Source organism: Spinacia oleracea, chromosome 5, assembly GCF_020520425.1.
Source record: "Spinacia oleracea cultivar Varoflay chromosome 5, BTI_SOV_V1, whole genome shotgun sequence".
NCBI classification, from domain to species: domain Eukaryota; kingdom Viridiplantae; phylum Streptophyta; class Magnoliopsida; order Caryophyllales; family Amaranthaceae; genus Spinacia; species Spinacia oleracea.
Window position 1 is genome coordinate 109334792 of NC_079491.1, and position 25036 is coordinate 109359827.

General features: G+C 39.3%; 1 protein-coding gene across 1 annotated transcript; it reads right to left on the bottom strand.

Annotated features, from left to right (window-relative positions):
• Window positions 1-7413: 7413 nt before the first annotated feature.
• On the bottom strand, window positions 7414-8143 carry LOC130461778 (uncharacterized). Its single transcript, XM_056829983.1, has 3 exons — window positions 7831-8143; window positions 7487-7741; window positions 7414-7433 (listed from the first exon to the last, which is right to left on the bottom strand). Exons 1-3 carry the CDS (start codon window positions 8141-8143, stop codon window positions 7414-7416), a joined length of 588 nt encoding a protein of 195 aa, XP_056685961.1.
• Between the last annotated feature and the right edge of the window lie 16893 nt (window positions 8144-25036).

Sequence of the window (25036 nt, forward strand, 5' to 3'; positions counted from 1 at the left end):
TTTTGAATCTACGCTATTTGCACATTTTAAGAAACGACTAAATACGCTTGCAAAGTAAGACAATTTAAAGGTCCACCCTAGGCCTACTAAAATTAAAGGTCCACTATAGGCCTACCAAACGAGGCTCACTCAGTCTCGCCTCGTGACTCAAAGACCACAACCATCTACCTTTTAGCCCAAATAAAAAGGGGGAGAAATCCCAAGCAAAAAAAAGAAAAAAGAGAAAGAGAAAAGGGAGAGCGAAAAGAGCGAGCCATGAAATACTTAGCCCGTACCTCCCAAAGTGCGAAAAGAATTGAGCGAGCCATGAAATACTTAGCCCGTAAACGAAGGAAAACAATTGAGTCAACCAATCCAAATCATACCACAAAAACTACATAAAGTTCTACGATCTTCTACCCTTTCCAATCCTTATGCTTGACTAATACCTATACAAATTATCCTATCTCATTCAACCCATCTTTCAAGCCGTCTTGAGTCACGAATAAAAAAAAAGACAAATGAAAAGTACATTCTACGCTTAACGTAAAAAAAAAATAATAAAAAAAATAATAAAAAAAAAGAATCTTTGCAAAGCGCCTTTAAAGTTCGGCTAAAAAAAAAAAGCATTTAGCGCACAAAAAGATTCGCAAATATTTGGCACAAAACGAAAAGGAGCAGCACAAAAAGGCAGCCCAGAACACGTTTTCAACGACCAGACCTGGGCGCCAAAAATAATAACCCCCAGCCCTGGGCGCCGTTCTTGCTTATCACTTTTCAACTCCCAATTCCTAAAAGTGTTCGTATATTTCCTATATACATGCCGAAGAATAACGAACACTTGGGGGTAGAAGATCATATAAAATACGTAAATACGCGCGCTCCAAAATTTTCGTACACTTATTTCACCCTATTTCAAACATTACGATTCCACTCGAACGTACTTGTTTAAACGGCATTGTAAGAAACCATTTTCTGGCTAAGAACTACGCAAGACCTGATTCCAAATTAAATCTATTTAAGGCGGATACGTAAGCAATCCATGATTCGGTCCAACCAATTTGCAAAAATGTTAAAGCCTATAGAATAACAAGAATAAAAAATAAAGTCCCTTATTGAAATTTAATTTCTTGCAATCCAAATCGAAAGAAAAATTTAAGTCAAAGGAAGAATCTAAGTCATCAAGATGCCAAAATGAGCACACATCGAAAGATAATAAGGGAACGTACCCTTGCCAGAAGGAGCACTCACACTCCTAGGCACTTAGCCAATACTCAAAAGATCGCTTTGCCACAATTGAATGGGGTCTAGCGCGAGCGTCCATGACCTCTAAAGTACTCGACTTGACCCTCCCTAAAGCAAAGTAACTCACTTAAGGACCTTCTTGCACCACTAGACACAATCATAATCGCCAACAAGTAGTAAAGGCAGTAAGCTTGCAATAAAGAGGATTGTTCTGCGGCATCCCCCCATCGTTCCTTTGAACTCAGGGCACCCGTTCATGGTAATTCAAATGCTTGCGAATCCCCTTTGAAAAAATCAGACATTGTCAATAGGATTTGGCACTTAACCAAGGCTCACCATACTCAGACATATGACACGGGCATCTAAAATCAAAATCTGAAAGCATCATTAACGAGAAGACATAATAGTAACTGGGGGCTAAAAATTGAAATGAAAAAACTAGGGAAAGAACTAAGTATACCTTGACCTTTTGTGCAGACATACACCAAGTAAATCTAAGTCAATTTCAAAGCGGTTTATATTCCCGCAATTCTGGAAATGATGGCCCTAAAAGCCTAAAGCATGTGCCACACGGGCACAAGTAATATCTTGACGCCTGCACCCTGGCTTCCAGCAAATCCTTAGACAACATTCCGAAAATCGTAACAGTATTTTGATTCACTCATTTAATCCTGTACGAACCCTTCTATAAGTCAATTTACTTATGACACCTTGGATTGTACACAGTAGGACTCGGATTTCAAATAATTTTCAAAGACTTCTTCGAACATAATAAAGTGTCGTTAGTTTAAGCTAAGTATGCGTTTATCTCGATGTTGCAAGTGAGTCAAAAAGATTTCTAAATATGATTATCGGTAAAGAAAGGCACCTAGCTTTTGGTCAAGGCACACTTCAACAAGTGACTACCTTGACCATGGCAATGACGCACAATACGACATTTACAAGAGAAGTAGCAAATCACTACTCGAACGTACCTCGCACTAAACGATTGTGGTTCAAACTATTCATGATCCATGTCACCATGAATGCATAAAAACGTATGCCAAGCATTATAACACCAAGCCAATCCCGTAGCTACAATTGGGGGCTTGAGAAAAACACTCTAAAAATGCTCGAAATGACGATTTTATCGCAAATTCTCGACGTTAATGCTATACACACGTCATAGGGGCACAATCCTAAGGTTTGATCGTGTAAAACGAACCTTAAAATGGCTACAACCCCTCCCAAATTCTAAGCGCTACTTAGAATATATAAAGTCACCCCACTAACAAGGGTAACTGAAAATCGCGAGTCACCAAAACCCCGATCAAACTACTGCACATAACGCTCGCCCTATAAGCGCCCGTTACACAGTCTACGTCGTTCCAAAGAAAAAGCGAAAGAAAAATCAAGGATAAAAATAAGAAAGAAACATTTATGAATCCTCGCATCGAACGAAGTAATAGGCCGTGCACACCCACGCAGAAGGTGCTACACTTGTTCGAGCACCTGAACGAGGCGTGATGAAGTACTCCAATGCAAAAAATAATAATGATATCCCAACACCTGGAGGAATGTTCTAAGACACGCTGTTAGGCCACACAAGCCTACGTCGCACCATAAGTTCAACCATCCCACGATACAAGTCTAAAAAAAAGAGTAAGGCATATTGCACTAATGCGGGCACGACCAAGAGCAAGAGGCAAAGACTACTTATCGCCCAAATTCAAAATGCAAGCCACACGACTTCTACATTAAGGATTAAAGGTAGCAAAATATTACCTACCACAGAAGGGATAGCTCGCACCTACACCAGCGGGACCGCAAGGTATCTTTCTCGAAAGAACCTACAAAAATCGTACGCCAAAAGAAAGCATCCCAACATGCATACTTGGGGGCTCCAAGCTACGAAACGACCGTAGCAAAATAAAAAAATATATACTCAATCAAAGTCTTACGCCTCAAGGTATGTTCCTCGGGCCATATAGACTCTCCCAACTATTGCAATAACTGTACGCCTTAAGAGCGACAATTCCTTTAAATAATCGCCCCAAAGCGACAAACACCGTAGTCCACCAATCAGCTACGGCTTCTCAAGAAATCATCACGATCACTCAACTCATTGTGATCTCTAATAAAATTCTACGTCCCAAAAATAAAGAAAAACAAAAGAGAAGAGAATACGTAGAATTTCCAAGTGAAAGAAACGAACGAACAAGAGGCCAACTGTGTCATCAAATGACCAGCCCAAACAATATTTTCAACGCCCCACTTGGGCGTGAATTATTTCTAACGCCCAGGCCTGGGCGCCGAAAATGAGCCCAGGCCCAAAAAAAGCCCTGACATCTATAGAGTCCTGCCGTATCCATTCGACTCGAAAATTGCCGATTTCTTTACTGAAAGTCGCACCTCACGGCTTTGTTAAGAGTAGCACACCACTACAAAGATCGCTCGCACTTACGAGCACGATCCCAAACACGATCAAGGACATTACAAAATGTGTATCCCCAAGGAACCTCTTTGACAAGAAATGACCGTCAAGCACGAGTGCTTGGGGGCTCGAAAGAAAATATATATTTCAAAAGAGAGTATGCAAAGTTAAAACAATATTCCCAGACTACGCTGTACGAACTCCCGTGTTTGGATAATCTCAAAAGATAAAACCGGATTACGACCTCAAGACAAAGGTCGCTGTTGATACTTATTCATAGTCCCCTAATCAAGGACCCAGGTAGTGGCAAAATTGAGCCGTAAAGACTAGCTCAAAACCATGAAAGATGATGACCACGAGACAATGGTCCGTCTAAGCACGTTGTCAACCCACATTCAGGTTGCAACTAAATCCGAGCATCCCTCGAAAGAATTCGCTTTTACAAGAATGAATAAAAAGAAATTCTCAAAAGAAATAACAAGAACAAATGAAATAGGGACTTGCCCACCTCAATCGGGAAAGATCGCGGCACGTACCACGCGAGTCCCAAATCGAAAAGACGAATTCAGGTTCGCTCACCTCCAGCGGGCGGGGTGTCCACTATTAGCGGACAGGGCTCGCCCACCTTCAGCGGGCGGGGTCTGCGTCACTAACCCCGCAGGTCCTCAGTTTTCGAAAATGAAAAGAAAATAAAATCTTCAAAAACATAAACAGGCTCGCCATCTTCAGTCGGCGGGGTCTACGTCACAAACCGCGTAGGTCCTTATTTTCAAAACATCAAAACAGATTCGTCCACTTCTATCGGACGGGGTGTCCACCATCAGCGGACAGGCTCGCCCACCTTCAGCGGGTGGGGTCTGCGTCACTAACCACGCAGGTCCTTAGTCGCTGCAACGATAATTTTTCCCGGTTTATCCTTTTCCAAAAATCGAAGGATGGTTTTCCTTTTCCAAAAATCAAAGGATGGTTTCCTTTTTCCAAAAATCAAAGGACGGTTTCCCTTTTCCAAAAATCAAAGGATGGTTTCCCTTTTCAAAAAATCAAAGGATTGATTTTCCATTTTTCCAAAAAAGAGCGATGTGCTGGATTTTCCTTCATTTTACGTCCTATAAAAACAAGGGGGTTTTCTCGTTTAGCTAACCCTGAAAATGAGAATCTTTAAAACGTTTTACCTCCTGATTGGGCTTGGCCAGGCCTAGTTACAGTTTATAGCTTTGGTTTCGAAAACATCTTTAGATACTTCCAATGACAAAGTGAGGGAGTTTCTATACTATTAGGTAACAAATTCCAATGACGCGTGAGGAATGTGTTAACACTTCAAGTGATGACCCTTAAGTCAAATGTTATCACTCAGGGGCTCGTGAGACCCTTGCAAAACAGGTCACATACGCCATGGCTTGTATGACGCACTCCGTCTAGTAGTTTGACCATCGTCTCATCTCGGGCCTCAGTCAAAGTGGGGGCTAACTGTAGACATCTACTTTTGTCCCCATTCCCGAAAGGGAAGGTTCTATGATGAGAACATAAATCTCTACTTGGCAATGCATCTCCTATAAAATAACGAATCTCAATCACCCTTTCATTTCAGCCAAAGCTGCTATTTATAGAAACCTACTAAGAATAGTAACTACCGTAAAAGGTACTCCCTCCGTCCCTTAATACTTGCACCGCTTTCCTTTTCGGGCCGTCCCTTAATACTTGCACCGCTTCTATAAATGGAAATCTTTATTAATATTATATTATTTCTCACACTTACCTACTACCCCACCTACACCATATTCCCTACAAAAAATCATTGAAAAATCAACACCCCTCACTCACCACTCCCCACCCCTTACACATTTCCCACTAACTATATTAAAAAAATACCCCACTATCAACAAACACTCATTAAATTAATAAGTCAATTCAAATGTCTTAAACTCCGCACCGGTCAAACCGGTGCGAGTATTAAGGGACGGAGGGAGTAGTTGTTAAAAGTGGCAAAGTCATAAAGATAGAAACCTGTCAGAATTAGGTGTTGCACTCCAACATAAATCCTAAAAGAGATAGAATTTGCATTCCTGGTATAATTCGAAAATAAGAGTTACGTATTAATTAAATTCCTAACGAACCTAGAGTTCGTAACGGGCCCAGACGCATTCCGTCATAAGTTAATACGCACTAAAAGACTCGGATAAATCTCAAAAGCTCTGTGTTCTAAGAGTCCAAATCTGACAAAGAACTCGGCCCAGATCCCATTTTCAACGCCTGGATCTGGGCGCCGAAATCTTCGGCGCCCAGCCTTGGGCGCTGAAAGTGCCTGGGGCCGTTTTATATCCAGATTCTTTTTGGATTCGTATCTTAAAATCTATCTTTCCACACACTCTTTTCCTATAAATACAGCCTAAAACCGACGTGAACACGATACACACAATTCCATAATCTGAGTATTGACTCTAGGCTTAAGCCTAAGCCTCACGCTGCGAAATTGATCCAGCGTTCTGTCGCAATCGACCCAAAAGTCGAACAGAACGCATTCTGCCCCTTGTAGCTTGATGAATTAAGCCTAAATACTGGAACATTGCTTGGAAACCCTAGATTCGTTAAATAAAAAGAGAAATAGCAAAGCCAAGTGGTTAGTTTTCTGAGAACCACAACGCACCTCTCAAGGGTGCGTTGTAATGTGTCCCTCATATGATTTAATCGCTTTCATCACCCTTTTATAAAATTGTCAAACTATTAATTTGATTGATCTATCACGCCTAATAAGATAATACCCTGGACAATTGAATTATCATGCTAGGTACCTTAAATCAATCTAAATAAGATAATCACGATCGATTTAATATTATGTGTTGCATTTTGCTATAATCAATTCAGAATAGTTTAATAGTTTAACGCATGTCCCTTCAATTATTTATGCTGAGGTAGTAAGGATAACCTGCCTCTGGAGTATTATCAATGAGCACTCCTCTCGGTAGTTAAAGTCCCCCGAACTCTCAATCTCTGCCCTGCGGGGGTACGTTGAGCGATCCCCACAACAGGGATCACAAGGGAACCTATGGCCGTCGTGGTCAAACATAATGGCACTCCCTTTATGTCACGATAACCGGGTTTTGTCAGTTTTTTTCATTGTCGTTAAAAACTGAATGGCGACTACTATATTACTAGTCGATTGGGTGTAAACTCACAAGAAATCCAATTACACTTGATCTGACAACGTCACGCCCACGAGGGACGAGGTCACGCATTAGCCTCGTGCTTTTTTGACCCCCTCACACCAGCCAATCGGGGTATTTGACTTCTCTGATTTTTCACTGTATATAGTAACTATTGGACCCTATCGTTGATGATTTGATTACGCTCTAGGGCGAACTTCCGTCGCTTCTGCTTGACGGGTTTGTGATGCAGATAAACATTGAGTTTGTGAGTGAGGACGTCTAGACTTATTCCTGGCATTTCTTCATGGGACCATGCGAAACAATCTACGTTGGCTTTAAGTAATGCTATGAGCTCCGACCTGATGTCGTCTGGTACATCACACCCAATGAAGACGACTTTTTCTGGTTTGGCAGGATCTAAGATGACTTCGTCGAGCTGTTCAGACTTTGGTTCTTTGTAGCTTGTGGGGTCGAAACTATACTGTAGTTGCTATAATGAGGATTTATTGGTGGCGGAAGGCTTCAGTGCCGCTTTATAACATTCTTTGGATTCCTGTTGATCTCCCTCGATTTCTTGAACCCCCTACCTAGTCGGGAACTTGATGGTTTGGTGATAGGTCGATGGGATGGCCTTCATGTCGTGGATCCTTTGCCTGCCGAAGATAATGTTGTAAGATGAAGGACAATCAATAACACAAAATTTTACCTGTTGGTTGACTCCCTGGGTATAGAATTGGAAACGTGACTTCTCCGAAAGTAGTTTTTGCTTCGCCACTGAATCCTATCAGAACAATAGATTTCTTGACGACGTCAGTGTCTGGGTTCAACCCCATCTCCTTGAGGGCATCGAGCATCATAACGTTGGTGGAGCTACCGTTTTTGACAAGGACCCGTCTGATCATACAATTCCCAACGGGAATAGATATTACCAGACCGTCATGATGTTTGTGAGTGACATCACCTGCATCAGATTCGTCAAAGGATATAGGGGTCAGATGTTTCGCGGCCGGTTCTCTTGTTAGTGTGTCGATCTCATTCTCTCGAGCATGCCTTTTTGCTGCAAATAAGTCAAACCACAAATGTTAGAGCCTCCAGCAATAAAATTTACAGTTTTAGTATAAGTGGGAGATGGAGGAGGTCGAGAAGGAGAATCGGAGTTGTCTTTGTTGACGATGCCTCGAGGTTTGTCATACATGACTTCTTTGAGATATTTGTTCTTTAGTAGGTAGGCAACTTCTCTCCTCAATGCTACGCACTCATTGGTGGTATGACCGATGTCGGCATGGAAATCGCACCACTTCGAGGGATCTTTCTTTGAGTCAGGCTTGCTGGACTTCGGCGGCCACTGCACTGCTTTCCCCATCTTCGAGAGGTGGTTCGTCAGACCTACAATGTCAACACAAAAAGAATATTCGTTAATCTTGGGAGGTAGGTCGGGACTTTTCTTCCAATCGGTGTTGTCGTCTTCCTCCACCACTGCTACTTGTTGAGGTCGGGAGTAAGGGGCAGGACGATCATCTCTCCTCTTAGGGTAGGGCAGTCCCCTGTCCGTCTTTGTATAGTCGTTGGTTCCCTTCCTTGATTAGAGATTTTCTTCGAGCCTGAGTTGGGCCATTGCTTTGGCTTGGGCATCTTCAAACGTCTTGCAAGGATATTTGAGGAGATCTCTCCATAGGTCGGTCTCCCCATACAACCCTTGTCTGAATGCCTCGATCGCAGTTGGGACGTCGCATTCTGGAACTATCACCTTCTCCCTGATGAACCGAGGTATATGATCCTTTAGGGGTTCGTCGGGTCGTTGGACCACACGTAATATAGATCACTTTTCCGCTTCCCTAACCCTCTGCTGCTGGCAAACTGCTGGTTGAACATGTTGTCGAGATGTGCAAAGGAAGTGATGCATCCATTTGGAAAACTGCTTAACCACTTTAGGGCGGGCTCGATTAACGTCGAACCGAAGCCTTTGCACAAACTGGCTTCCTTCATGTGCTCGGGGACTGGGATCGTCATCATACGCTGCTTGTAGGTTAAGATATGCTCTCTAGGTCAGTGGTTCCATCATACATGGGCATATTGGGTGGTCTGAACCGTTTCTAGATGTCGATGGCATCGATGGGGTCAGCATATGGTGAATCAGCATAACTATCCAGGCTGGCTTCTTTGATTGGCGTGGGTACTCCGGGCATTTTGTTTATCATGGTCATGATTTTTTGGAGCTGGTGGTTGGTATTTTCGTAGATTCTTTTGGGCACCGAAACGAGGGGGTTAAATGTTTCTGGAAGGCTAGCTTGAAGGCGTTGGTAGTAGGTATTTTTTGGATACACGTTATGAGGTTGATGGGGGGTGAACTGCAGCACGACTTGTTGCATAAAAGGATATGTCCCCAGGGTAGAGTTGGTACCTGCCACATAAGGAAAAGGAGTTACAAAACCGTGACTAACCGGAACAACTGACCTGGTAGGAGTATTAAGAATGGAATAGCTTCGAGATGAGTATGGGCGCAACGGAGTGTGCGGGAACGTTGCTTGTGGTGCCTGGTTGGCTAAGGGAACTGTCATTATCTGAGGAGGTGCTCCTGGTGCCGAAGTGACTAGGTTGACAACGGGCTGAACGACTTGCTAGGAGAAGAGTTGATCCCATGGTGCTTGGATCGTCGGTGTTGGAGTCGGCCCCTGTGGTGGTTCCGAGACAGGGAATGGCATCGACACGGTTACCGTTGGAGGAGGTAACGGGCGAGATACTTGATTGGAGACGGGTGCCGACACGGGGACAGATGTCGCCAACTAGGATATGTCGACTTGAGATGAAGTGGCTTGGGCGGCCGTTGAGGCAGCTACGGTCGTCGATGCACCTGCGGAAAACGATTGAGTTGGAGGGATTTGGGCGAGGTTGGCTCGACAGCGGCTCTAACTCACGGATCTGTTCGAGGATTGGACCTTCGGGCTCGCCAAATGGTACATGGAGGGGATGGTGAGGAGCGACGTCGAGGTCTAGGCGGTGGCTCAGCCCAGAGGTATCTCGACGGTACTGGAACCTGGACGCAGTGGCGATGGAGGTGGCAGATCTGACTTGAGATTGTAAAGCTTCGTTCTCCTTTTGGAGGAGGCTGATGCGCTGCTTCATGGCCTCAATGCGACGAGTGATATCATTGGATGAACTAGCATTTCCGGCCATGGTAATTGGATTGGGATTACCGAGCTGCTCTTGATTGTTAGCCCCACGGTGGGCGCAAATTTTTTTGGACAAATTCTGCTTAGAGTCGAACTTGTCTTGAGGATGGTGATAAAAATCGATTGAGCTAGATAATGCAAAGTGACAAGAGTGAGTCGTAAGAGCATAAGTGAGAGTATTATTAGCAAGTGTAACTTATTTGTACAAAAGAGTCGTCTAAGCCAATTTATAGGCTTTACACTTTAAATGTACGTTCACAATTTATACACATAATTAGACTTAATGAAGGTATTTAATGCCGCGCTTTACTAAGCCAAGTAACCGCTGCCGTCACACTCAACCGTTGGGATCAAGTTGTCAGCCGTAACGTCCTTCCTTGCTGGCAGCCACGTATGCTCCATGGTGGCGTATTTGGACATATCACCAAGAGGGTATTTTCCCCATTAACAATCATCAACAAAGGTTTATGAACAAGAAAACTTTATGGAAGTTCCTCTCCTCTACACGTTCCAAAGGGGCAATCTAACTTATCAGTTAATCTCAATTACTAACAAAACCCCCACATAACACAATAATGCATCAAATGAAAAAAAATTCATAACTGATGGCACATAATAATAGTATTATGTAAAGTTAGAATCAAACAATGTTAAAAAGCTAGAGAGGGAACTTCCCTGATGTCGAGAATGTTTGGGGCCAAGTTCTCCTTGTGAACTTAATCACTCCTCTCCTCAACAATGCAGTAGCATTACTAGCATACCACATTGCCGTGGCATTTACTGCTTGCCGCGACTGATCCGTGGAGAGTACTGATATTGAATTATAATTTTCTTTATCAACCATTGATCACGTGGCGGGAGGTTTTGCAGATCTGTCAAGTGATTTACAAAATCAAGTGATCCCGCTAAACTCCTTCCCCTTTGTTAATTTGTGCAGTCTGCTATTTCTACACGCATTAAACCTTAGCAAAAAAAAAAATCCTAGAGTTATCATCAGCAACAAAACCCTGATTATCTTTATTATCACTGACTGATTCCTTTAAATATATCCATGTCGTCAACACCAAGCGCTATCTTTTTCTGTTCAAATTGCTTTTAGAATTTGGATCTCTTTGACTTTAACAGATGCAGAAGGATGGTTCATGGAAACTTCAAGGCGACAGAGCTACAACCCCACAGGTAATATCTTAACAAATGTCATCCGACCAAAATAATCAATCCCAAGATACCCCACCAATAATGCTGCGTAATTTTTATAACATTGAGCAATTGGAAGCATGAAAATTATCCCAACGGTTGACTATTTAACCGACAATAAAACAAAACCGTCATTCAGAACAACTTAGCACCATCTGATATTCCTTCCTCTTTAGATCAGAGGTGTCGAAATTATTCTTGCTCAACTCAATTGGTAAATAACAGTAGTCATGAACACCAACGCTTATTAAAAATTAGCGGACATCCAGATTACCATCAAATAATTATTACATGAACCCGACCTATAACTTGTAATTGGAATTAGGAGCAACAAATATGTTCCTCGCCAAACAAATAATATATCCGTATAATTCATGGTAACAACCCAAAATACACTTCTAATTTGTTGGATAATACGTTGTAACCATGAAATTAACAATAAAATAATAGGGAAGAACACAATACTCAATAATCGATCTAAAAATTGTGACGGGTTTTACGCCTGCCCTAGGAGCGTATTTCGCCACCACCGGTACAAGGTTCTCAGTGACGATTGCTCCCCAAGGGTAACACATCTACTTTCCAACTCTGTACCCCAATGGGAAGGATGGAATTACTTCAAGAACTACTCAGATCTCTATGGGAAAATAATGACAGAGATAATATTTGTTTAGGTTTTATTGTTTCTCTGTGTCTCTAGGTTATTTTATTGGAATAAATAAAAGAGTATTTAAAAGGAATCTGGTATAAACCGCAACTCCCAAACAATACTCCAAAACCAATACCCACGACAACAATGAAACGGCCCCACAAGCATTATCATGTTAAAGGCCAGGGTTCGTATTGCATTATAATTACCAACAGTAATCACCCACAAATTACTAAAATTCGACGAATAATGCAACAGATTTGTAAAATTAAACAAACAAAATGACTTTTTTTTTAAAAAAAATTCAAGCAAGTTTGAGAAAGATGCAATTGGCGTTCAAAAAAAATTATGTGCAAAGATTTAAAGAAAAAAAAACGCAAAAGGAAAAGGAAAAGGTGAGTGTAGTATTATTTATTCACAATTTGTCCATTTTGTTACTCCCTCCGTATGGAAATGAACGGTGCACTTTCTTTAATCGACCGTAATTAAAATATTGGTGGACTTTCTATTTTTGGAAATTCCTCTCCTTATTTTATTACATCCTTCTTACACCAAATACCCCATATTAATATTTAATCATTTAACCCACACTTACCCCACCCCACTTCCTTCATCTTTTATTTTAATTATTTAATCCATACTTATCCCATTTCTTTCATTCTTTAATCAAATCAATTCACTTTCATTAAAACTAGTACAGGTCAAAGTGCACCAATCCGACGTAGTAGTATTTAAGTAATTTAGAATTTTTCTGGTTGAATCTCCATTTTCTCTTTCCATTTTTTTTTCCAAATTTCATAAAAAAGTGTGTGTGATGTGATACCTATACGGAAATCAAGTACACCCATATCGAAGGAAAACAATTTGTTCCAAGAATCCCACTTACCATATTGCTCTAACTTCCAAACATCCATCCACTTAAAGAGACCAATATTCATCTCTTCGGGTAAACAAAAGCGAAATTCACAAATGCAAATACTTCCGTCTTGAAAAATATCAACGAACACTCCATCAAAATAATCATAATTATTATTATTATCATCATTCAAAATAATCGGAATCAACTCGAAAATTTCTTGGACTAAATCAAATTTAGCCATAAACTGGTTTTGACGATTTATGTCCAAACAAATATGCAATGTCTCATTGATTAGAACCATATTCTTTCCCAATATATGTATACTATAGTAATATCAAGACAATTAAAAGCACTAGTATCTAACTCTCTCCATATTTCATCCCTCGTTGAGTATACACAGATTCTTAACTTTGGCATTGATTTTTAAAATACTAACAATATCTTGTAGTCATTGATAGAAGGAACGGAGCCAAACCACGACATACTTTTAATGTCGTGGCAGTTATAGGATTGGTTTTAGGGTATGGGAGTGAAATTTCCTTGGTTTCTTTTGGTGAGGGGGTTACAAAGGTAGATAAGATTTGTGTGATCAAAGTACGTGCATACAAGGCCATCGCATGATCCAATTAGGTGACATAGATTTGCTTTAGTGTCGAGGAAGAAGAAAGGGTTTACTTCTAACACCGTAGGCTTGTTTAAGTTTAACTTTAAGTTGTCCCGTTTACCAAGAGATAAAGACTTACGCAGTTTAAAATAATCATCATAGAGCAAGGTTATGGGCTGGTTGTTTGAATTTAGTGTGTAGGACTTGATGTAATTAGGGTTTTAGATTATAGAATTCCATGTTTTGCATACCAATTAAAACCTATACCAATGATTTCGTTGGCAGTCGAAACAAGATTTCGAGTGTTAGCTCTCGGGGTAAGCACCCATCAATATGATCATAATTTTCTTCAAACTTCAATCTTCCCCTTTCAATGATCTTTGCCTCAACGACCACCATATTTTTTTATTAGGGTTTTAAGAATTGAATAGATAACGTAAGGGTTTATGTAAATATTGGGGTAAAAGATTTGATATTATATTTATGCAAACAAGTATTATTGAAAGCGTAAACGTTTTGAATTAGGAATTGAAACACATTCCTAATCTAATTCAACTTCCGTTTTGCATGATGGGATTAGGATTTAAACCCACCCCCTTTCGGACTAGAACCACAATTTAGCACCTTAGAGTCTTAGACCAACTTGGCTATATCAACGTTGCTAACCTAATTCAACTTCCTAGAAGATAGAATTTCCCCCCAAGTATAACATAAATACTAGACCACTCGATTTTTTTAATTCAAAAATAAATTAGACGTGTGTGTGTGTGTGTGTGTGTGTGTGTGTGTGTGTGTGTGTGTGTGTGTGTGTGTGTGTGTGTGTGTGTGTGTGTGTGTGTGTGTGTGTGTGTGTAAGAGTTCTGAGAATAAAATGTTGTTTTTGTTACATATAATATTTTCATTCTTTTGTGTAAGTGATTAAAAAAAATTGTTTGAGATCTCCATTCTCTTGCTAAACCCTTTCAAAAGTTTCAGATCTATATTTTTTCTAGATTCCTATGACTACATGATTATATATGTTCGTTTTATGATATTTTGATGTTCATATTTATTTATGAAGTTTAAATTTATGCTTGTTGATTAGGTTCTGGAACTTAATAACGTTCATTTTGTGAGAATAAAATGATCATTTCTATTGTGTATAACATTGCCATTCGTCTTGCAAATCTTATTTTTAGTGCGCTGGTGATTTAGATTTTTTCTATTGAAATATCTATTTTCTCACCCCATTTTCTTGCTATATTTCTTCATAAAAATAAAGTCTAGATTTTATTTTGTTTTTAGATTTAGTATTTTTAAAAGATCATGTTAATCTATGATTATGTTCATTTTGTGAGATTATGATGGTCGTATTTGTTTATTATGAGTATTACATGTGTACTCATTGATTAAAGTCTAGAATTAATTAATAATGTTCATTTTCTGAGAATAAAATGTTCATTTTTGTTGCATTTGATATTATCATTTGTCTAAATAATTTTTTCAATGTGAGGTGTTTTAGAAACTTTATGGTTGAAATCTACAATTTGTCTCTTTTTCTTGCAATATTTCTTCAAAATATATAGATCTATTATTTTATTTTTGTTCAAATCTAAAAGGTTTAACGTTTATATTAATCTATATGATTGTGTTAATTTTGAAAATATTTAATGTTAATTTTACAATATTATCATGTACATATTATGGAGATTATTTATTACACAAATTTATGACTCTTTTTTTTTATCAATTGAATATTGTGTAGTATTTAAAACTTTTGACATGAAAAGAATAAATGGAATATAAACAAACAAATACAATGGTTATAAATACAAATTAATTTTAAATAATAAAAAATAATTAAATCTAATAAAAGTACATTTTTTATTGTATGATTTTGAATCGTAAATCAATATACAATTCACATCGTCAAACACCATAAGTTTAACGTGTCTTGAAAAATTCATCTCATAAAAAAAAACCATTTACGGAATACATTTTATTTTATTTTTATATTTTATTGTAAATAATAGTTAAATATTGAAAACATTATATATTCCGATTAGGATTTCATACGTCTTCCGTTCTTTATTTAGTTGATAAATTTCTTTTATAAAATTAAAAAATGTTGATATTATAAATTTGTACAATGAGACAATTATATCACGACGCCATATGACTATTTTTTTTAAAAGTATAAATCACAATTGACGGTCAAAGTAGATTATATGAACCGTGTGATAATGATCAAAAGTCAAAATGTGTCAACTAAAAAAGAACGGAAGACGTAGTTAGAGTTTCAATGTGTCAAATCCACTTGCTTGGTCTCACCATTTCTTGGTTGTGTCTCACGATATGGATGCCTTCTTCCGTAAACTTTCGGAACTAGAATTTACTCCAAGCGGAGGCAAGTCAAGATGCAAGGACAACACTATACTAGCTCATAGTGCAGTTGGAGTTTCAGTTACGGCAGAAGTGGTTTCAAGTAAGTCTCACATTGAAATTTGTCTCAATTCTGAACTTTTAATGTACTATTGAGCCATATTGGTATGGTTGAAAGTTTTTCCATGTCATGTCACTGCATCGAAACCAATCATAATAACTTAGGAATAGATGTTTATGTGTAAGAGTGCAATTGTTTGATTTGTCATACTCATATAGTCGTATCCATTTGTAAATTTTATTTTCTACGTTTAAGCTTGTAGTTATTCTTGACTCTTTAGTTTACTATTTTAGAAAAATTCTGCGTAGATGTTTGTTTTTTTTATTTGATTTATGAAGGTATTGATAAGTTCCACTATACCTTTCCTTTGGCCTACTTGGTTTCCCTTTTATTTTGGTCTTTTGGCACCTCATTTAGTCATTTACTCTTGCAGGTGTTGCTTCTAGAGAAGATCAGAATAATTGATTTCCAAGTGCTACAGCTAGAACTTAAATTGGTTCAATTCCAGTTGGTGTAATGCACGAGATTTTCCACAGTTTTCCTGCAAAGTCAATCCAAAGTTTCAAGTGTCTTTCGAAGTACTGGAATTCCATAACCTAAAATCCTCATTTCATCACCTCTCATTTGTCTCATCTCCTTCCTTTGTCATTCTTGATCCTGAGTAGGCCCGACCCTAGACATAGGCGAGGGGTCCGAAGGCCTAAGACCCAAGGCCAAAAGGGGCCCTAAAATAATCCGGGTCCAGTTTTTTGTAGAACAAAATAACGCAGAATAGAAGCATAATAAACTTTATGGTTCAGTGGTAACTGCCAGGTTGTTAATCTAAGTAATCAGCGGATCGATCCCCGCAGCTCCCCTTGTTTTTTTCGTCTTTTTCTTTGTTTTTAGTCTTTTAAAACTTTACCTTTGGAATTATTCGTTTATAGAATTCCTTCCTTAATAATACTTCTATTCGAGTATTTTGTTCTTCATTTTTATGTTTGATAAATTTAAGTCATTTCCTTCCTAGTTTTATCTAATGCAATTTTCTTGATTGTTTGACATCTTTAATTCAACAAGATCGACAACTACTAAGAATCGTTCAATTTTCTTTAAGGAAAATATTAGCACCTATTGGATATGAAGGAAATATGTCCTTCACCCAAGGTGCATTAAGTCTAATACCAAGGTTCAGATTAATTGCGAACAATTAATTCAGTGAGATCAAGTGATCGGAACAGCTAGCTGGAGCAATGCTTCCGATCAGTGAGTTCTAATGGATATTGAACTAACAGCTTACTCTTGACTGAACCTATAAGGTCACACCAATGACACGTAACAGATCACCGGATTAAATGAATCGGAAATTCATTTAATAGCTTTTCGGGAATTAGTTGGAAAACGTATTATACGATACGACCTTGCATCGGAATCGTATATCGTATCGCGAATATTCGTAAGCTAGGCGAAACGAATAAATCGTATCGTACGACGGTGATTCGTCGTATAAGAAACGATAAATAATTTATCGAAAATATATTAATCGCGGATACGAAAGGGGCAACGCTACTAGCCCAACGAGCCAAGGCGCGCAAGCGCGCAAGGCCCACTGGCGTAGCAGCGAGCTAACGCGCAAGGCCCAAGCCTTGGCTGGGCGCGCGCGCGCACGCGAGGAACAGCAGCAGCAACGCACACAGCCCGGCCCAAGGCCCAGCGCCTGTGTGGCTGTGCGCGTGTGGGCTTGCACGGACGGGGCTGGCTGGCGCATGGCCTATGTGCCTTGGCCGGTTGATATTATAACCTAAGGGTTATAATATTATTCCAACACACGTTTTCCAATAACCTAATGCAAAAATCAGATTCTAACCTAAGGCAAGAGAAACCCTAAACTCTTTGTGCCTCCATTAGAATTGTTCTTCCCAAAAGCATAAACTCTTGATCGATTGTCTAAGCTACGATAATCAAGACGGATCTGATCGTGTCGGTGAGCCAAGTAGAGGAACGACAACTGGAGTTCTAAGTTTGTGTTCGTTGACAGATTATTGTGGAAAACACGCTTCGAATGTAAGTTTGCTTAATGTGTGCTTTATACATGTTTCCTGGCTTTGGGGATTGTTTCCGCACATGTTATTATGTTTAACTGTATTCCCCTACAGGATATACTTGTGTTAAGAAACTTAATTTTCCAATATGATTAACTTGCTATACTTTTCTTACATGATCTACTATCAATTTCATTCACACATACGTGCTATTCATGAAATCTATATGCAGGAAACAAAGTATTTCTCATCTTTATTTTAACGACATCATAGAAATAAACAAGATAGAAAATATTGTGCACATATATCTCTACGAAATACTACGTAACAAATTGCACCATAAAAAGAAATCAGGCGTATTATTTTAGTGAAATTATTTGTTAGGTAGATTTTAAAATTTAAAATTCTAATTTATATACGGGGCCCATATCTCTTCTTTTTCCTAAGGCCCACTAAATGTCAAAACTGACACTGATCCAGAGATACGATTAAATCAACATAGAAAGAGCGTCGCAAGCTGAATTCAATATCTAAATTCCCCAGACGTAATCTCTCTATCAATTGGTGTTGATACAAAAACTTTCAAACCCATTTCTAGTTCTTCAATGGTATTGGGGTGTTGCAATAACATCATTCTTTTCCTCTTTAAATTAAGAGCAATCTTGTTTTGAAAATAGAGTTTGAGAAGATGTTTTATATGTGGGCAATCCAACCACTGGGAAGTGGGTCCCAATTCCCAAACCTCCCTATCCAATCCTCAAACTGAAAGGGCTTGGCTTTATCACCGAGTCGGGTGACAACCCTTGGGTTTTAAGAAGATTTTTGGTAGCTGAGTACTAGTGTAGTGAAGCCAATCTAGCTAGGTTGTTGTGTTATTCATCGCAAACTGAGAAATGGTTAATCAAACAGGCTCATTACATGACTCCTCAATCTCATGATCCATTTGGATTCGTAAATGGTTTGGGGTTCGGGAAGAATGTGTACTCTAGTCATGAAAGTGAAAACCTAATCATTTGGGAAGATTGTTTTGTTTATTTAGAGAAAAACAAAACTATTGAGTGTTGGTATATTCCACCTGTAACACCCTAATAATTCCTTGCTTTTATAAAACCATTTTCCAACTTAAAATAAAGGAATTACTAAAGTATTACCGCCACCGTGATAACGGTTAAGGCTATTACCAGAATTACGCAGCGGAATTTAATGTCAACTAACTTTTAAAAACATAATTAATGAAATATTGAGGCCTCCTGCAATTTGGAACCATAATGGCCCAAAACCCAAAACATAAATAGTTTCAAACATTTCAAACATAATTAAAGTATTATTAAATAGTTCAAAATACGAAAACATGCAACTCTCTCGATCATCCCAAGCCACATGATTCCGATCTACCAACTTGCTATTTTATTCTACTCCCCATCAATGCAAGTGCAAATGATAGATCATCATAGGGTCATTAAGGCAAAGGCCATGACCAAAACACACAAAGCACGTAGTCAGCAAAAGCTGAGTACTTACAAGCATAGAGTGAATGAAACTAAAACATGCATCACTCACTAAGTACTAATCAACATGCAAAAGCCATATAATAATAAACAATCAATCATGAATACAAGACTCGACTCTTGACTCGACTCTTGACTCACAATTTAATTAGAATAAGCTTCGAACGGGCCAAAAGAATAATCCACAAAGGGAAAAGGTGATGGGAGCCAACCATACACCAAATATGTAATAATAAAATCAGGCCATACCGAGTGTCGGGCCATACCGACGGAATTCCTACGCATAATATAAATGAAACAACGTCTTGTATTATTAGTAGGAGTACGAGCTTTCCGGCAAGACTCCCCCCATTGTTCATACTCAAGGTATATACGTTCCAAGAGTTTTGAAGCTTGTTCTGGTTGCACTTTACGTTTATTAATATTTTATTAAAGGCGAACTCAATACTCACCAACATGCATACATACAATTAATAAACAACAACCAAAATAATTTTATTTTAAATGCTTTAGGACTTGTGATCAACAAGGCAAAACACTTGTAATATTACTACCATGTTCCTCCTCACCAAGGTGAGACTCCACATCATGCACATTAACATGAGGGTTGTGCCCTTGCACGACAAATCCTAATTCATTTCATACATAATATTCCCAACTGAACCCTACATGTGCGGTGGCTTACGTGAGCTAACCCTTCGCATGTGGTAAAATAAATAGTACGACGAAGTACGAATAATTGGCTCAAAGTATGTTAGACATCCCGTACAATAGCATACAAATAAATACTCCATCCCTTGCATGCGAAACAACCCATGCGTGCATAAATATTGAACAACATGATTGACAATAAAATCCATGCTCATAACCATTTGAACATGATTGTTCAACAATTAATTCAATAAATTCAACATCATAAATCACATGCTCGTTCACCAAAATAAACATGATTCCACATAATGTAATTCACATCATCAACAATCATGTAATGTCATTGACAAAAGGTGTGGTCGCCCTAGACCTGTACGTACCTTGAATACCTAAGCTAGGGGCCACTTTGCAATAACGAGCACTCAACTAGAAATCACCTCCTATCATCAAAATAATGAAACTTAAATTATTTGCATGTTCATTAAATTTCCAGCAACTTTATAGAATTTAAAACCTCCTTTAAACTTTAGAATTCAATCGTTTTTCAATAATAAAATCGTCTCAATTTGCAAAATCAACCCCTAGTACAAAAACATACTTTTTCCGCCTTTAAAATCAATAAAAATCGACACTTTAACCCTTTATTCAAATCTGAAAATATAATTGATTATCATAATTAAAATCATCACCTAATTATGCTAATCAATTGACTCATTTGGTCTAGGTTAAAGCCCTAACTTGAAAATCCCAATAACACTAGTATATCATCATAAAAATCAATGCTTTATTCAATAAACAAATCTGAAAATTCTTCCTTTAATAATTAAAACAAACCTAATGAATCACAACACACAAATCCTCAAACCACGGTATTCATAACCGGTTCCCAGCATTTAAATTACTCAAAACAATATTAATATAATAATTTAAAATACGGAATTTAAATAGAATAGGTAAGGAAGAAGAGAATTATACCAATCTGGCCTATAGCACGGAACAACCACGAATTAATGTGATTGGGCGAAAAGAGTTGAACGAACGAACGAACAACACACACACACACACACTCGATGTGCGTGCGCGCGGGCGAGGGGTAGGCTCAGCAGCGCGCTGGGGCGCGCGGGACGGATGGGCGAGGGCGCTAGGCGCGAGAGAGTGAGAGAGCAGGGGTGTGCGGTGCACACGAGCAACTATAATACAGCAGCACAGCACCAGCAGCTATGCGCGCTGGCTGGGCGGGCTGCGAGAGAAAGAGCGAGAGACAAGGGGATGTGGGCGCTGAGCGCGTGCGAAGAGGGAGCGAGGGAGCGAGAGCGAGGTAGCGAATGCTGGGGCGTGAGGCCGAGCAGCACGAGGCAAAGCAGCACGAGCACGGGCTGCGTGCGTGCGGGCGTGCGGACGAGAAGAAAAGAGAGGGAGTTGGAGTGATGGGCAAGCAAGCAACAATAGGGTTTATGAATTTTTAGGGGGCTCATTTAATGATGAGGAGTCCTATTTATAGGCTCCTTAGTATTAATGGGCTAGTCTTAGGAAATTAGAATTGGGCTTAGGGGATTAAATGATTGGGCTAACTTAGGACTTGAATTAAATTCTTTTGATTGGGCTCGTTTAATAAAACGAATTGGACTTTTCATTTAAAAACCCGAAGCCTTAAAAATCATTTTCAACCCATTTAACTTCCCGACTCAAGAATTTAAATTCCTTCGTAATTAATTAAAATAATAAATATTCTAATTAATTAAAGTACATTTAAAAAAAATGCATTTAAATATTATTTAAATGTTAATAAATCGTAAAATGCTTTATAAATATAATAAAATATACTTATAAATATTATAAAAATACGAGGTATTACAGTCTACCCTCCTTAAAAGAAGTTCCGTCCCGAAACTTGGATTCGGAAATCAAAATTCAACTCCAAACTTGAGACTTTCTGAGACTTTCAATACGTTCATTTACAAAAAATTTAAGTTGTTGTACTCTTTACATGATTAAACAGGACAATAATAAGTGCAAATTCAATAGAAAGCACTAAATTGAGCATAAAATAGGGGAAAACAAGGTAAAAAGCGCGAAATTCTACCGCACTCTACCCCCCTTAAAAGACACGAGTTACGACCCCGTAACTCAACTAACCTCGGGAAAAAGCTCGGGATATTTCTTTCTCATTTCGTCCTCCGCTTCCCAAGTGGCTTCCTCAGATTCTAGATTAGGCCACAACACTTTGACAATTTTCACATCTTTAGTACGCGTACTACGCACTTTGCTATCAAGGATTTTGACAGGTCTTTCCTCAAAGGTTAGACTTTGGTCTAATTCTATGGTCTCCGGTTGCAACACATGCGATTTTTCCGGGATATATTTCCTTAACTGAGATATGTGGAACACATTATGCATTCTATGCAAGTCCATAGGCAAGGCTAGTCTATAGGCTACCTTTCCGATTCTTTCTAAGATCTTATATGGGCCTATGTACTTAGGGCTTAACTTCCCTTTCTTTCCAAATCTCATGACTCCTTTCACTGGTGACACTTTGAGAAACACTTTATCACCTATGTTGAACTCTTCATCCCTACGTTTCAAGTCTACATAACTCTTTTAGCGATCCTGCGCCGCTCGAATCTTTGATTGGATGGTTCGGATTTGGTTCATGGTGTCCTCTATCATTTGCGGTCCCAACACTACGGTTTCACTAATATCGTTCCAGCAAAGTGGACTTCTACACTTTCGTCCATACAAAGCCTCAAATGGTGCCATTCCAATGCTAGCATGATAGCTATTGTTATAGGAAAACTCAATCAAATCTAGGCTATCTTCCCAACTTCCTTGGAAATCAATAACGCATGCCCGAAGCATGTCCTCTAGGGTTTGGAAAGTCCTTTCAGTTTGTCCATCCGTGGCTGGGTGGAAGGCTGTACTCATTTTCAATGTCGTACCAAAGCTCTTCTGCACACTTTTCCAGAAATTCGAAAGAAACCTTGAATCCCTATCTGATACGATATCCTTAGGAACTCCATGTAACCTCACAACATTCTTAATGTAGGACTTAGCAAGTTGTTCCATTTTCCAAGTTTTCTTCATTGGTATAAACACTGCTGACTTAGTCAACCTATCTACCACCACCCAAATTGTATCATTCCCAGTCTTTGACTTAGGTAAACAAGTGACGAAGTCCATAGAAATACAGTCCCATTTCCAGCTTGGAATCTCTAAAGGTTGGACCTTTCCTTGAGGTCTCCTGTGCTCTATTTTAACCTTCTGACAAGTCAGACATCTAGCCACAAATTCAGCCACTTCGTTCTTCATCCTTGGCCACCAATAGACCTTTTTCAAGTCCTTATACAACTTGTCACCACCTAGGTGCACAGAATATGGCGTATTATGCCCTTCTTTCATCAATTTCTCTTTCAATTCTCCACACTTTTGAGGCACGCACCACCTGCCTTTGTACCTCCAACTTCCATCATCATGGATTCGGAATTCTAACTCCTTACCTTGCGAAATCTTTTCCTTGATTCGCTCCAACTTTACATCACCAGCCTGATTCTCCCTAATCTCATCAAATATTGACGGCTGGATGGTTAAGGCATTCATCATTCCCTCAAGGCTTTCACCACTCACTATTTCCAGGTTCAAACGCTGCATGTCCTTACACAGCTCGTTAGCAACTACTAACGCATTAACACTATGACTTGATTTCCTACTCAAGGCATCCGCAACTACATTGGCTTTTCCCTCATGGTACTAGATGTCCAAATCATAGTCCTTAATTAACTCCAACCACCTTCGTTGGCGCATATTCAGGTCCTTCTGTGTGAAGATGTACTTTAAACTCTTGTGGTCCGTAAATATCCTACACTTCACACCATACAGATAGTGTCTCCATATCTTCAATGCAAACACTATAGCAGCTAGCTCTAAATCATGGGTAGGGTAATTGGATTCATATGGCTTCAATTGCCTTGACGCATACGCAATAACCTTCCCGTTCTGCATCAATACACACCCTAAACCATTCTTAGAGGCATCACTATACACATCATACGCACCACTCTCATCTGGCAAGGTTAATACTGGCGCGGTTGTCAGTCGCGTCTTTAAGGCTTGGAATGCTTCCTCACACTGGTCACTCCATTTAAACTTTTCTTCCTTCTTCATCAAGGTAGTCATGGGCTTGGCTATCCTAGAGAAGTCTTGCAAAAAGCGTCAATAGTAGCTAGCTAATCCCAGAAAACTTCGAATGTCAGTCACACTCTTGGGTGTAGGCCACTCACCAACAGCTTTGATCTTAGCAGGGTCAACTTCCACTCCTTCGTTAGATACAAAATGTCCCAAAAATGCAACTCTTTCCAACCAAAACTCACACTTTGAGAACTTGGCATACAACTGGTTATCTCTCAAGGTACTCATCACAGATCTCAAGTGTTCCGCGTGATCCTCTTCACTCTTTGAATACACTAGGATGTCATCTATGAAAACCACTACAAACTTATCCAAATAGGCATGAAATACACGGTTTATTAAGTCCATAAATATTGCAGGGGCATTGGTTAACCCAAAAGGCATAACAGTGAACTCATAATGTCCGTATCTAGTCCGAAATGCGGTCTTTGGTATGTCATGGTCAACGATTCTCAATTGATGATAACCCGAACGCAAATCGATCTTTGAAAAGATTCATGCTCCTTTTAGTTGGTCAAATAGGTCTTCTATGCTAGGTAATGGATACTTGTTCTTGATTGTGACCTTATTGAGCTCCATGTAGTCTATACAGAGCCTCATACTTCCATCCTTTTTCTTTACAAACAACACTGGTGCTCCCCAAGGCGATGCACTTGGCCTAATGTAACATTTCTCCAATAGATCCTCTAGTTGGCTTTTTAACTCATTCATTTCTACTGGAGCCTTTCGATAGGGTGCTTTTGAAATAGGGGCGGTTTCAGGCACTAAATCTATGGTAAAGTCAATAGGTCGATTGGGAGGCATCCCTGGGATCTCTTCTGGGAATACATCAAGGAATTCATTAACTACTGCAATATCCTCAGGCTGATCCTTGATCACATGCTCTAGGTTTCTCACATTACATAAGAAGGCTGGGTTCCCTTTACTGACTAGCTTCACGAGTTTCATTGCCGTGATGATTCCTATGTTCTTAGGCATACCAAAACGACGATA

Bases quoted from the DNA above. Each gene is read 5' to 3' on its own strand.
- LOC130461778 (XM_056829983.1), bottom strand. From the start codon at position 8,143: ATGGGGAAAGCAGTGCAGTGGCCGCCGAAGTCCAGCAAGCCTGACTCA. The intron at 7,742-7,830 runs GCATGCTCGAGA...AATCTGATGCAG, and splicing joins GACTTATTTGCAGCAAAAAG to GTGATGTCACTCACAAACAT. The intron at 7,434-7,486 runs GTAAAATTTTGT...TATCTTCGGCAG, and splicing joins CCCAGGGAGTCAACCAACAG to GCAAAGGATCCACGACATGA.